A 13,926-nucleotide genomic window follows, 5' to 3' on the forward strand; every position below is an offset into this window, starting at 1 on the left:
TTTCTGCAAAATATTTAATTTCATGTTTATGATGATTAAAACCGCACTGTGTATATATAGCACACTTTCATTGTTCATTTATCTATTGATGGATACTTAGACTGTTTCATATCTTGGCTAGGGTCAATTGTGCTGTAATAAACTGTAGTGATACTATCTGTGTTATGTTGACATAGAGTCCTTCAGGTGTATATACAAAATAGAATTTGGGGGTCATATATTTCTTCTATTTTTTAATATATACAAGCAATTGGAAAAAAATACATTAAAGGAAAATCTTCCATTAACAATAATCACAAAGAATCAAATATGTAGGAATAAACCTAAAGAAAATCATTAAAAATCTCTATGTGAAAATTTTAAATCTTTAAAGAAAGACATAGAGGAAGAGATCAGGAGACAGAAGGACCTATAGTGCTCATGGATTGGCAGAATTAATATTGTGAAAATCACCATCCTACCAAAAGCAATCTACAGATTCAATGAAATGCCAATCAAAATCCCCATGACATTCCTCACAGATATAGAAAGAATCATCCTAAACTTCATTTGGAACCACAAAAGAACCCAGATAGTCAAAGCAATCTTGGACAAAAAGAGCAATGTTGGGGGGTTTGGGGAGAATCACCATACCAGAATTCAAACTATGTTACAGAGCTATATAATAAGAACAGTATGGTACTGGCGCAAAAACAGACCCAAACATGATAGCATGCAACTTCAACCACCTGACATTTGATAAGGGTGCCAAGAACACACAATGGAGGAAGGACTGTATCTTCAAAAAATGGTGCTGGGAAAACTGGATCTCCACCTGTAGAATTTTTTTCTTATTTGAAAAGATTGATTGTAGAATAGTACCTGTAACATATGCAGAAAAAAAAGAACACATTTTAAATAAAGGGCCATTTAGGGAAAATGTAATATCTTCTTTTCTTGAAATATATCATCATCACATTATCATATTAACTGCAAGGACAATGTCAAATTATCATGGTTAAAATTAATGTAGGCCTTATATCATACAAAAATGTCAATGCTTTAGCAAATATTTATGTAAACAAATATCCCTAAAGTGTCATCATTATTAACTGTTTTTATAAACACTTTGCATGTACATATTGTATGAAGTTCAACAACTGATGAATGCTGAAAATTAGTGTTGCTATTAAATATAAAGAGCAAATGTTCAAGACAGTTTGCAGGACCAGTCGTTGTTGTTTATTAGGTTTTGCAGCTGGACAAGACTACTGGTTCTTTTTCTATCTTGAAAGGTATATAGTATCCTCAGATACCATGAGAACTAGTCTTCATGGAGGAGGATTCCAGGAAAGTTCCAATTGGATTGTCCAAAGTCCTACATCCAAAGTGTGACCTGTCTTCATCAATAAGGCAAGTCTACCAGTTCTGGTAAGCACTCTATACACAACACACACACACACACACACACACACACACACAGGCACATGTGTGTGTGTTGGTGTGTGTATGCATATATATGATTTGAATAACTAAAACTAGAATATTCACAGATAGCAGCAAGTATACCAACACACAAATAATGGTGCATTAGAGAGAAGAGCACATTGAAGAGTAATAAGCATATTTAAATAAGTAATGGCATCAAACTTCCCATTGGATGAAAAACATTAATAAAAATCAAAGGTTCTTGAGAGAATGTGAGTGTAAAGAGACAGTAAATCAGATAGGGACATATCCTTCTCACACTACTCATGCCAACAAAAATAAAGTCAGATTGTGAGATCAAGGAAAGAACATGGAGACATGCAGCATAAGAAATATTTAATGCATTTGGTGTCCACTGTATTATTTTTGAAGTGAAGTCTAGAAGATATAAGAAGACATAATCAAAATATGGCCACATTAAATATTGTTGCATGATACTATTTATGGAAAACATGAGGAAATATCTATTCACCCAAGACAGGGAAACAACAACAGACCAAATTAAGGATACCTTCAAAGCTCAACTTTGAGAATCAATGGGTTTCATAAGGGATAGATAGAGGAGAGTTGGTAGGTGTTACATGAGCAGAAATGAGTTAAAGACAGCTGCATCGCCAAAGGCCCAACCATGCATGAGTGATAAGTCATGAAATTTGGAAACTTAAAACTTACAATCATCTCAAATGATTGGAGACTGTCCCCATTTGGCAGCATGGATGTTCTGAGCCACTTCTAGACAGTTTGACCAGTCTCTCTGCTTCTTGTAGGGGGCTCAGCTGTTCTGAGCTACTTCTATGAAGTTCAGATTGTCTGAGGGCCTCTTTCAGCAATCATTACTGCTTATATACACTTACGGAGAGAGAACTCAACTAAATCTGGTCATTCTCAATGACTTCCTGAAGCTATTGTTTACCTCCTGAGTTATAAGGAGCTTACTGGTGTAATGAAATATTTTACCTCCCCTTAGAATATACTGTGTCTTAACATGCTACTTTCCCAGAGAGACTATCAAAAATCCATGTAAATTCACAGGAAACTTGTAGAATAATGTTAATTAATTTGATTTATTTGATCTCAAATAGCATGTGATTTCATAGCACTTTTTTATCTTCAGCCTCTTGCGTTCTTTCTGCTTCTTCCTGCACAATTCTCTCTGAGTCTTTGACAAGTTGATACATAGAGGAGATATAGGTTAGAACTGAGCATTCAAAGTCACTGATCCTCAACACGTGGACCAGCCATGACTCTGCATTCAAATTCATTCACTGTGAAGGCGGACTCAATTGCTTAAGACTGAGAATAGAATTTGCATTTATAAACATAAGCCCCCCCTCACACACACACACACACGGTGATGCATCTGAAAATCCAGGCATAGAGTTTTTACTGGATTTATAGTATCAACCATGGGTTCTTTCCTGTGAAGAACTCAAATTGTAACGTAGAGCACATAGTTACCCCCAGTAATAGTTGTACTACTAGTACTCTGTATATTGGTATTGTAGTCTGTAGGGTTAATAATAAGACCCGTATCTCCCTCAGATCCCTGCATATTATTATTAAAAGTAGGCACAAGGGAGGAAGTTTTCAGTCCAGTTCCAGCTTCATTCTTTTATGTCTTGCAATCAAGCTGTGTCATTTGCCAGCAAATCATTTCATCATCTATTTCTGGAGGGTAACCATGAAGAGTGGCAAGAGAACCCATTACAATAATGAACTCACAGTGTCTATTGTCGCCTGGATTTGGCCTGGATAATATTCATCCTGTCAATATAAACACTCAGTTATGGATGGGTAAGCACTCATAACCCAAATCTAGCCTTCCAAACTATAATTTGATTATGAGAAGAAAGTTAAGAATATTTGTTTTCATTTGCACACGCACTGGTGAGCCTGATAGGCTGCAATTGACAGTTTCAAAACCATGTTCACATAGATGGCTGTGGTTAAACTCAGGGAAACATAAAACAAAGGAAATAGAAATATGAAAAGGGATTTGAAGCAAAAATGGGACTTGACAGAAGTTGAATGGTGATTAGGAAAGCATAGAAGTATTATTAAACAGGATGCATAAAATTGTCAAAGAAGAAATTTAATTAATAAGAAATAAAAAGAGAACCTGTCAAATTTCAAGAAAAATCAAAGATTCTCTACAAATGCATCACCACAAAGCAGTATAAATAAATTCAGAAAGTTTAAATGATAACAATTGTGTCCAATATGGTATTAGGAAGCAAGGCAGTGAATATTGAGTCCACAAATGTCTTTAAATTAATATTAAGAAGAATTGGCTAATATTCAAATTTCAAAGAACAAAGTAAAATTTAAAATATTTTGAGGATAATGAATTAAATCACATGAAATTCTGTGAAATGTGCATAACAAAGTTATGTAACACTATATTTATGAATGAAAAGAGTAATAAAGCTCATGACCCCAGGTTTCAATAGGAGAATCTAGATATGACATCCTACAAGAAGTGGTTATTACAGCAATTATTCTTCATTGAAAACAAAGGACAGAAAAAAGTAATGTTGTTGAGGACATGAGAAAAAAGAGAAAAAAAACTTGAATGCTGTATTTATTTTCTATTTAATTAATCAATATGTTCATTCATTCATTCATTCCTTTGCAGAAGTTTATATTTTAGCACATGCTGGCTTCAAACAAATAACCTCCTATAATAGCCTTACAAGTGCTGGTGTATACCTCTGTGGTCACTGCCAGTGGTGGCCGCTCCTCCGTTTTCGTGGGTGCTGCTCCTTCATTCTCATGGGCATCAAGGCTGCTCCTCCACTTGCCCTGGGCTGAGGCTGCTCTTCTGCTAACCTGGGGCTGAGTCACCTCTTCTGCTTGCCCTGTGCTGCCTCCTGTCATCGCTGCTTATGCCCGGTCCCAGACCCTAAGGCTGGTGAGAAGACTGTGTCAGCGGAGCTGCATTCAGACACAGGAGACCAGGTTCAGTGACACAGGTCTGCTTTATTGTAGGAAGGCACAAGCTTATATAGGGGTAGTGGTCCAATCACAGTACAGCAAGTAGGATACCTTATTAACATAACAGACCTAATGTGCTATCACAGAATAGAGGGTAGGATGCCTCATTAGCATACTGGGTTTCAGATTACAGAGCCTGGAAACCACGTGACCCTGACAGTTGCAATATCACCCTAGGCTCAAGTCTGTCTCCCACATCACCACCTTTTTTTTATTTTTAAAGGTGAGGTATATAGCATATTGATATCAGTCCACATACATCAAGGAAAAGTAGAATGGCTCAGGGGGTCATTGAATCAAGAGCCCCCTCCCTCAAGATGGCGAGCTTTCTTAAAAGCAGGTTGTGCCAACTCCATGCCAACCAGTGGGAGTCGAGATTCTTTGTCTCAGCATTGTTTTCCTCACCTCAAGGGTCACCCAGCATAATGGACTGTGGCTGTCTTAGGTTTTCCCATCTCTCAGGATCTTACCTGTCATTGACTACCAGCACTCGAAGGGTGGGTCCCCTGTTTGGTTTGGCAGAGGGAGAGGCAGTACACCCAGCATTGGCTTGTTTAAAGGCCTCCTCAGGGGTCAAGAATTTGTTGAAACCTATCGTAGGCCAATTATAGGTTGGTAAGGGCAGGGAACAGTGGGTCCTTGCTTTCAGAGACATGCCTGGCAAGATCTGGAGGTGGGGCAACAGCTAACTGAAGCAGAGAAATACGAGTTTTAACAAAATTATCAAGACCCTTAACAATGCAGTGTCCAAAAATCAGGAGAAGAGTTAGTATAATAAGGGGAACAGCTAAGCCAGACAGGAGCATGGTAAGCCAAGGGGAGATAGAAAACAGAGATTCATACCATTCTTGAGACTGATGTCTCAGTCTCTCTTGTTTCAAGAGTCTTTTTTGACTCCATCGAGTGATTTTTTTTTATATATATAATTTTAGAATTGTTAGTATAGAAACATTTTTCTCCCAAGGCTACACATAACCCCCCTTGTTGGAGGAGTATGAGATCAAGGCCTCTCCTGTTTTGTAAAACCATCTCAGCCAGTGAAGACAGGGATTGTTGTAAATGGGAGACAGAATTTAACATAGACAAAGGTTTTTCTCTAGATTGAGGACTTAGCTTAGCTAATGTCTCTGTTTGCAGAGTGAGATGTTTAAGGTCTCCTCAGGTTGGTGCCTTTTATTGTCTGCAACGTTGGGTTGGTCTCTTAGTGTTTGAGAGGTGTGTCGCTTCCTCCAGGGTCAGGGCTGCCATCTTCAGGGTTAGTGGTTGTGGAGGGAGGCTTTTCATCATAGGCAACTCTAATGTTTTGACCTGGGATCTAAATGGGGGCTAGAACATTATCTGGAAAGACACAAGCATAGCCTCACCCTTGCATTAACAACAGGTGTCAATAATACAATGGATATATTTGAGCTTGCCAAAGGAAGGGAAGTGAGTAACGTCCATCTGTCAGATCTTGTTAGGGCAGGTGCGAGACCAATAACCCTGTCCTCCACAGGCCCAACATTTACCTTTGCCCATCTCAGCCTTTGGCTGGTGAGCATCCAGTGCCTCAGCGAGAGCTGTGGCATGAGCTTGAGAGGTCCCTACATCCCGACAGGCTAGAATCGATTCAGAGACATCCTTGTGTTTAACAGAACCTATGGCAAGGCGACACTTGGTAGAGCAGCCTTCATATTCAAGATCCTTGAGCAAAGCATCTGTGGCCCCCCGATGGCTGATGTTTTTATTAACACTTTGTTGGCACCTTTCAATGAAGTCAGAGAAAGGCTCACCTGATTTTTGTATCAATCTGGTTAATTTGGTATCATCACGAGTCGGCATACTTTGCAAAGCATGGAGTGTGCAAAGCCACACTTGTTCAAAGTAGCAAGGAGTTCACTGGGCTCGTGGGGTCTCAAAAGTGCCACACCCTACCAAGGCATCAAACCCAATGTTCTGGACATTGGCATTTCTATTAGGCTCTGCCTGTTGTTCACATTCATCCTGATAAGCAGCCTTCCATAAGAGAAAATCACCTCCCTGTAGACAGGCACAAGCAATATCCTGCCAGTCATAGGCGGTGTTGGCTACGTGGATGATTGTATCTAATAGCTGACCAAACCAAGGGGAATGAATGCCATCCTCAATGGCTGCCTTACGCAGCTTTTTTAAACTATCATGAGAATATGGATTCCAGACATAAGGGTTCTGTAGTCCCTGATTGACTGTAACTGGGAAAAACTGTAGAAAATCACCCATTGCATCATAGCAGAGGGATCTAGGTGGGAGGGTCTTCCAGTCCTCCTCTGGAAGGGAGAGGTAGATGGACTGGGGGGAAACTTCCTCAGAGCTAGTACAAGATGAAGGAAAGTAGCCATCACCCTGTAATGGCAGAGCGGAGACTGCCTTAACTTCCTGTTTTTCATCAAAGCCAATACAAGATGGTGGAGGGTAACCACCACCCTGTAATGGCTGGGCAGGGGCGATCTTGTTTTCACCAGAGGACCCTTAGACCCTAGTTCATCATTTTTTACCTCATTATCGGCAGTCATCATTTCCGCATCAGAAGAGAAATCAGTTAGTTTGTTTTTGACTGGAAATGCCTGGGACTAGCCGGCCCCACTATCCTGTTGCTTTATTTGTTTATCTATGTTATTTAGTATGAGATTATTCTGCTCAGGGGAATCAGAGGGAACTTCCCAAAGTGAGGCCAGAATGTCAGTCACAGTGGGGTAGAACAGCCCAGATAATGGACGCCTCTCCCTGACTTCTCTCTTTCTGGCCATGAATAGAACATGAGCCCATTGCTCCGATCCCAACAGCAGGAATCTGTAAATCAAGGAGCAACAGCTAGCACTTCAACTAATACCTTAGTTACTTTTTTCTCTGTTACCCTAATTTGCCTACTCCTGAGGAGAGAAATCAGTGCAGCAGCATGGGAGCTGGGAGCAGCTGGATAACTATTCCCCATACTGGAGGTCACTCACCCTGCAAGACGTACCCAGAAGGACTCAGGAACCATTCAAGGAGATGATTGGTGAAGACAGGAGTGGTACGCCAAACCAAAGACAGCGAGCCAGAAGAATGAAAGCGGCGAGTGCCCACAGAAGAATCACTGGCAAAGAGGGCATTGGGAGCCCAAAGTGTTCCCAAATGTTACAGCCTCGTGGGGTCGGGCTTTTTGAGCCCCATGTTGAGCTCCAGCTGCAGTCACCACCAGTGGCAGTCGCTCTTCTGTTCTCGTGGGTGCCGCTCCTTTGTTCTCATGGGCGTTGAGGCTGCTCCCCTGATCGACCTGGGCTGAGGCTGCTTTTCTGCTCACCTAGTGCTGAGGCAGCTCTTCTGCTTGCCCTGTGCTGCCTCCTATTGTCACTGCTTCTGCCCTGTCCCAGACCCCAGTGCTGTTGAGGAGACTGTGTCAGCGGAGCTGCATTCAGACACAGAAGACCAGGTTCAGTGACACAGGTCTGCTTTATTCCAGGAAGGCACAAGCTTATTTTGGGGTAGTGGTCCAATCACAGCACAGCAAGTAGGATACCTCATTAGCATAACAGGTTTAGCATCCTATCACAGTACAGCAAGTAGGATACCTTATTAGCATAACAGACTTAGCATCCCATTAGCATAACAGACTTAACGTCCTATCACAGAATAGAGGGTAGGATGCCTCATTAGCACATTGGGTTTCAGATTACAGAGCCTGGATTCCTGGAAACCATGTGACCCTGACAGTTGCAATATCACCCTAGGCTCAAGTCTATCTCCCACATATATCCATACTTTGCTCACTCACTCATGGTCATATCCTTAAAACTTTTTATACAACCAAGCTAATTGTCTCACACTGCTTTATCATCATTTTTTCTAGTCTGTCTCCTCATCTATCCCAGGCCAGATATGATACCCTCCATATCATTATGAATTTCTTTACTTTCAAATAATTACATGCATAGTCTTCCCTTGGTATCTATGGAGGACTGATACCAGGACTCCTGCATATTCAAGGGAACAGATTCACAGGTTTTGTATGTAAGATGTCATACTATTAGCATATCATGTCCCCAGCTTAACTCTATGTTTAATTTACACTTAAACAATCTAGGTTATTTATAATATTTAAAGCGATATAGCCAGGTGTGATTGGGATAGGCCTTTAATCCCAGCACTCTGGAGATAGAGGCAGGTGGATCTCTTTGAGTTCCTGGTCAGTTTGGCCTCTTTGAGTTCCAGGCCAGCTAGGGTTACAGGGAGACCCTGTCTCAAAAAAAAGTAAATTGCATGAAAATAATTAAATACTATAATGTTGCAGAGTAGTGATAAGGCCAAAAGACTGTGCATATTCAATATACTGTTTTCCCCCTGAATATTTCTGATCTGAGATTGATGTAATCCATAAATATGAAACCTGAATATACAGAAGACCAATTAAATTAAAAAAAATCTGGCTTATGTTACTCAGTATAACTGCTTTGAAATTCATCCAAGGTACATGTTCTTTTTTATTAGCAAGCAGTGTTTTATTCTATTTGGTGCACTATTTTAGCTATTAAATCTATGGGCAGCACTTTGCTGCTTGCCCAATGTTGTGGCTATTGCAAAATAAGTTGTCAAGAATATTTATGCACAAGATTTTCTATGCCTTTTATTTTATTTTTAATTGGCTAATGCCTGTGAATGGAAGGGATGGATCTTGTGCAAACTGTAGATAACATTTTAAGAAAATCTGGAACTGTATACATAAAATTTGGACAAATTGAGGGGGAATTCTCCTGAAAACCACCTCCCTGAAAACTAGATCTCAGTATTGGCAGGGGTCATACAAGCTGCAGAGGGAGAAAAGTAATTGATGGTCTTACCGTTTGCTGACTGGCTAAGAAAATAAATCTAATGCTGTAATTGTGTGAGACTATTTTCTTAGGGGTAATCAACAGCAATCTAATTTAACTTAAAGACAGTTCAACAGAAGGAACTCCATGCATGGTAAACTAAGCATAATCAAGTACACGTGATTGAAAACGCTATTGACCGTAGAGAAATATGTCCTGTTGCTGTTTCCTACATGAATGTTATTTCTTACTATATTCAAAATAAGTATCCTTCTACAACTCCTACATTTAAGATTTAGGGTACATTCTGGAACAGGGACTGATAGAACTGTATGAGCCAAAGGAAAAGAAGCCTTCTGCTAGATAATATATTTTAGATTTGATAGGGAAGCTGCACTCATGAAACCTCCATAGTATGGTTGCTTAAAAAGATCTGTACAATAAAAAAAAAAAACAGGTGACAGGTTACTATGGATGGGGAAATGACATAGGGTCATAACTCTAGTCAAAGATCTATAGGAAATTAACAGATGCTTAGGGAGGAGAAAGAGTTTTCTTTAGGAATCTGTTCCTTGATGGGTTATCTAGTCCCAAATAGTGAACACTACACACATGTATGCAGGAGCACCACTAAATGGACTCAGTAATAATAGTCAAAGAAGAGGACAAGAAAAAGGAAAGCACATGGAATGTGTTGGAAGATGTAGAAGGATGTGTGAAAATAATGTAATCATAAAAGAAACTCACAAAAAAATAAAATAAAATATTTTTTAAAATACCATTTAACATAATTATAGTATTTATGCACTGAGGATTATATATATGCAAATATGTATATATATGTGTGTGTATATGTATATATTCATGTATATTTATACTATACAACCCATGTTGCCAGCTTTGCACAGCAAGCACCTTCACCTGATACGCTATCTCACTGGCCTTTCTGAGTCTTTAAAAATAAGGACGTTCTCTAATCCTTTGCATGCAGACCAACCCAATTCCTCAGTCTAGTCGCCTGGTGCCCTTAAAGTCTGTTCACTCCTGCACCTCGCTTTTGCATACCTGAGACCAGCCTTCATGACTGGACAGCCCAACTCCCAACTTCCTGAGGCCAGCATCTTTCCTAAGTTTGACCATGCACACTTCACCTTGACTCTCACAACCTCATTCACCTTCCCAGCTCCCCCACCCTTTCACTCCTCCTACAAAGGGCACTGGTCCATTTCTTCTCTTGGTACCCCAGACCTCAGGACTACCCCTTTGGTCCAGACTCCACACTGCTTCCTGATCCTTTGCACCCAGACTAATCCAATTCCTCAGTCTAGTTCCCTGGAGCCCTCAAACCCTGTTCCCTCTCCCACCATGCCTTTGCATACCTGAGATCAGCCTTCATGCCTGGCTGTCCCACCCCCAACTTAGATTCCTGAGACCAGCCTCCTTCCCTGCTTGCTCTGGATTCCTGAGACCAGGCCCCTTCCCTGACTGCCTGAGAGTCTGGAATCCTACCTCTACCTAGCAATCCTCCAAAATTGTACAGTGCCTGATGACTAGAGGGAACCAAACCTTAGGAGAAAGCCTGGGATCATCTGATCCTCATCCAACTTGGGCCTCTGTGATAATTCTTGAGCAGTAGGATGAAAGCCATCTGGCCTTCACAATATAAAATCAAAAGAGAGAACCCGAATCTTGGAATAACCAGTTTTTCATGCCCAATAAGTAAACCACAAAGGTACATAAAGATTACAAACAGAACCAGACCGAAACTCAACAAAGGAAGGCTTGAGTCTAACACAAGAATTAGAAACTTCAAAAGAAATCTACATTTCAAACTCATGATGAAAAAATAACATGAAAACCCAAATAATATATCCCACCAAGTACCATCAGTCCTGTAGAGGAGTATAAAGAGAACCCTCTAGAGATAACACAGGAAATGGAATTCAAAAGAACAATTATAAACATGATAAAAGAATTCATTGAATTTACCAGTTCCATCTATGAGAAGATAAGCAAATGTCCTGCTCGAACCTGGCTGGCTCTACTTGGAAGCTTGGAGGAAATATTTCTTCTGAGTTGACCTTCCTCTTTGTAGACTGGATATTGGTTCAAGGCCATCTGGTGGGGTCTCCATGGCTTCCCTGAACAGGAGGACAGGTGCCTCACCACAGTTACAGGATGTTTAGAGAGATTCTCCAGAGTCTACTGGAACTTAGTTGACCCTGGAGGGCAAGAAGCTAAACCTATCCTTTAAGTCCCTCTGACCAGATTAGTATAGGTTTCAAAGTATGGCTGTTAAATATTCAAGAAGGTTAGTTCCACCAGTATGTTACTTTGAAAGCTTGGGCAAAAACCAAACATGCTCAGATAAACCTTGATTAGACACATATTTTTTTCCTTCAACTATTTGACCAAACTATGACCTTAGAAGTTTTAAGATTATGTGTATATTATTTTTGTCTCATCAGAGAACACAAAAAGAAATCAAAGAATTGAAAGAAGAGAGGGATAAACTTCTGAATGAATACAGAAAAGAGTTAGAAATATTGAACAATACTCAGGCTGAAATGAAAAAAGAAGTGAAACATTAAATAAGCCAATTAGAAATGACAGGTGAAAGCCTCCCCAATAAGATTAATGAAATAGAAAACAGAATATCAAGACTGGAAGATAAAGTGGACAAATTAGACCACTCAAGCAAACATTATGAAAAATTTAAGAAAACAGAAGATTGGAATATGAAGGAATTATGTGACACCATAAAAAGATAAAACTTATGTATCATAGGCATAGAGGAAGGAGCAGAGTCTTAGGATAATGGCATGGACCATCTCTTCAACAGGATTGTAGAAGGAAATTTCCCAAAATTTAAAAAAGACATGCCCACACAAATACAAGAAGCCCACAGAACACCAAATAGACAGGATCAGAAAAGAAACTCTCCCCAGCATGTCATAATAAAAATACTAAACATACACAACAAAGAGAATATTGAAGACAACAAAAGAAAAATAGCAAGTCACATATAAAGGAAAATCTATCAAAATTACAGCTGACTTTTCAGTGCAAACTATGAAAGCCAGAAGAACATGGACAAAAGTATTCCCAGTTCTCAATGACAATAGATGCCAACCCAGATTACTTTACCCAGCCAAAATGTCTATTATAGTCGAAGGGGAAAGAAAAATCTTCTGTGACATAATTAGGCTGAAAGAATTCATGTCCAGAAAACCAGCCTTTCAGAGAGTTCTTGTAACAATATAAAGAGCTGAAGAAAGGAATGACTGTACCCAAGGGATAACAGGAAGACACTTAATGAAGGTATAACTGTGGAAATATACAGCTACACCAAGAATGTGAACAGAAATCAAAAAGGCAGGAATCAATACACATCTTTCATTAACAACTTTAAATATCAATGGACTGAACTCCCACAAAAATTAAATACAAACTGAATGTAAGAGCATATCAAAAAATTATTAATCATGATTAAGTTGGTGTTGTCCAAGCTCTCTTAGGTGCTATTAGACAAACCATATCTGAATCTTTATCTGAATTTTTCAGTTTATATCCTGGATAGGGGAAATAGAGTAACTTACAAAGCCTAACTCCCAGCACCCCATTCCGCTCTATGGCTCAGTGGCCTACTGTTCCAGATCACTTCAATGCCCTGCCCACAGTCTCCATTAGCTTTCACCGGAGGTCTCTTCCCAGCTCGGTAAATGTCCCCTCTCGCATCACACAGGTGAGACACCAGAGCCATTGTTTTCCATGCTGCCACTGCCAAGGTGATGCCAACGTTCCTCCCTCCACAGCTAACTCTCTGAAGTTCCCTCTCCATAGCTTACTCTCCTCAGCCAATTCTCCTCAGGCTCCACCTCTCGGAGGAACAAGTACCCTCTCGGGGCACACTCCACCCCTTCCTCTGGCTCTTACAATCTTTCGACCAATCTTCCGCTAAGGTCCCTGAGCCTTGGAGGAGGTGATAGATGTAGGACGATCTCTCCTGTGTAATGGTGAAATAGTGTCTCCTTGGGCCTAACCATTACTCATCTTCAAGCCATAGCCATTGGTCTATCTCAGTAGTGTTTCTTCTACTATAAAGACAAATGGAAGGAAGAAGACACATCTAAACAAACATAAATATAAGTACAAATGCTTAGAGGATATCCCAGTAGGTGTACTATATTCATTAAACAGTATACTGTAATGGCTTCCCCGCTTGGGCCTGTATCCTTTCTTGACACAGGGGTTGGACTGGTCTACAGCACCAGATGTGTGTTCCACCCCTAGGAGCGGGTCTTATCCAATTAGAAGTTTGTCAGTTATACGTATGTTGGTTGAGCCATTATTGCCCTTGCAGGCATTGCTTGGCATGTCCATAGTGTACATGCCCCAGCACGTGGGGTCTATTGTTGAGTAGAATCATAGGGGATCATTTCTTCCCCATAGCACCTTCTGGTACTATTAACCTCATCCATCCAGTGGCATGGAGTTTTTGGCTTAGTCTCAGCTCCATCTTTTTTTTTTTCCTCCCATGCTCACATCATGCAGTCTCTTTAGGAACATGGCCTTGTTGAACTTTTTAGTGTTCAACTAGCTTTAATGGCAATAGCCTTGGTGAATTTGAGGACCTCTAAGATCTCTCTCTGAACAACAG

The 13,926-nt window shown here is 40.2% G+C and overlaps 1 protein-coding gene across 1 annotated transcript in view; it reads right to left on the reverse strand.

Moving 5' to 3' along the window:
• Window positions 1-13,107, reverse strand: part of LOC103748364 (E3 ubiquitin-protein ligase BRE1A-like) — a 175,282-nt gene extending 162,175 nt beyond the window's left edge. The window contains 2 exon segments of the mRNA XM_008850980.1: window positions 5,970-6,098; window positions 12,915-13,107. Of these exon segments, the coding sequence (XP_008849202.1) occupies window positions 5,970-6,098; window positions 12,915-13,107 (322 nt within the window).
• Window positions 13,108-13,926: the final 819 nt, after the last annotated feature.

This window comes from Nannospalax galili, unplaced genomic scaffold (genome assembly GCF_000622305.1).
Source record: "Nannospalax galili isolate Female #2095 unplaced genomic scaffold, S.galili_v1.0 scaffold625, whole genome shotgun sequence".
In the NCBI taxonomy this organism is placed as follows: Eukaryota; Metazoa; Chordata; class Mammalia; order Rodentia; family Spalacidae; genus Nannospalax; species Nannospalax galili.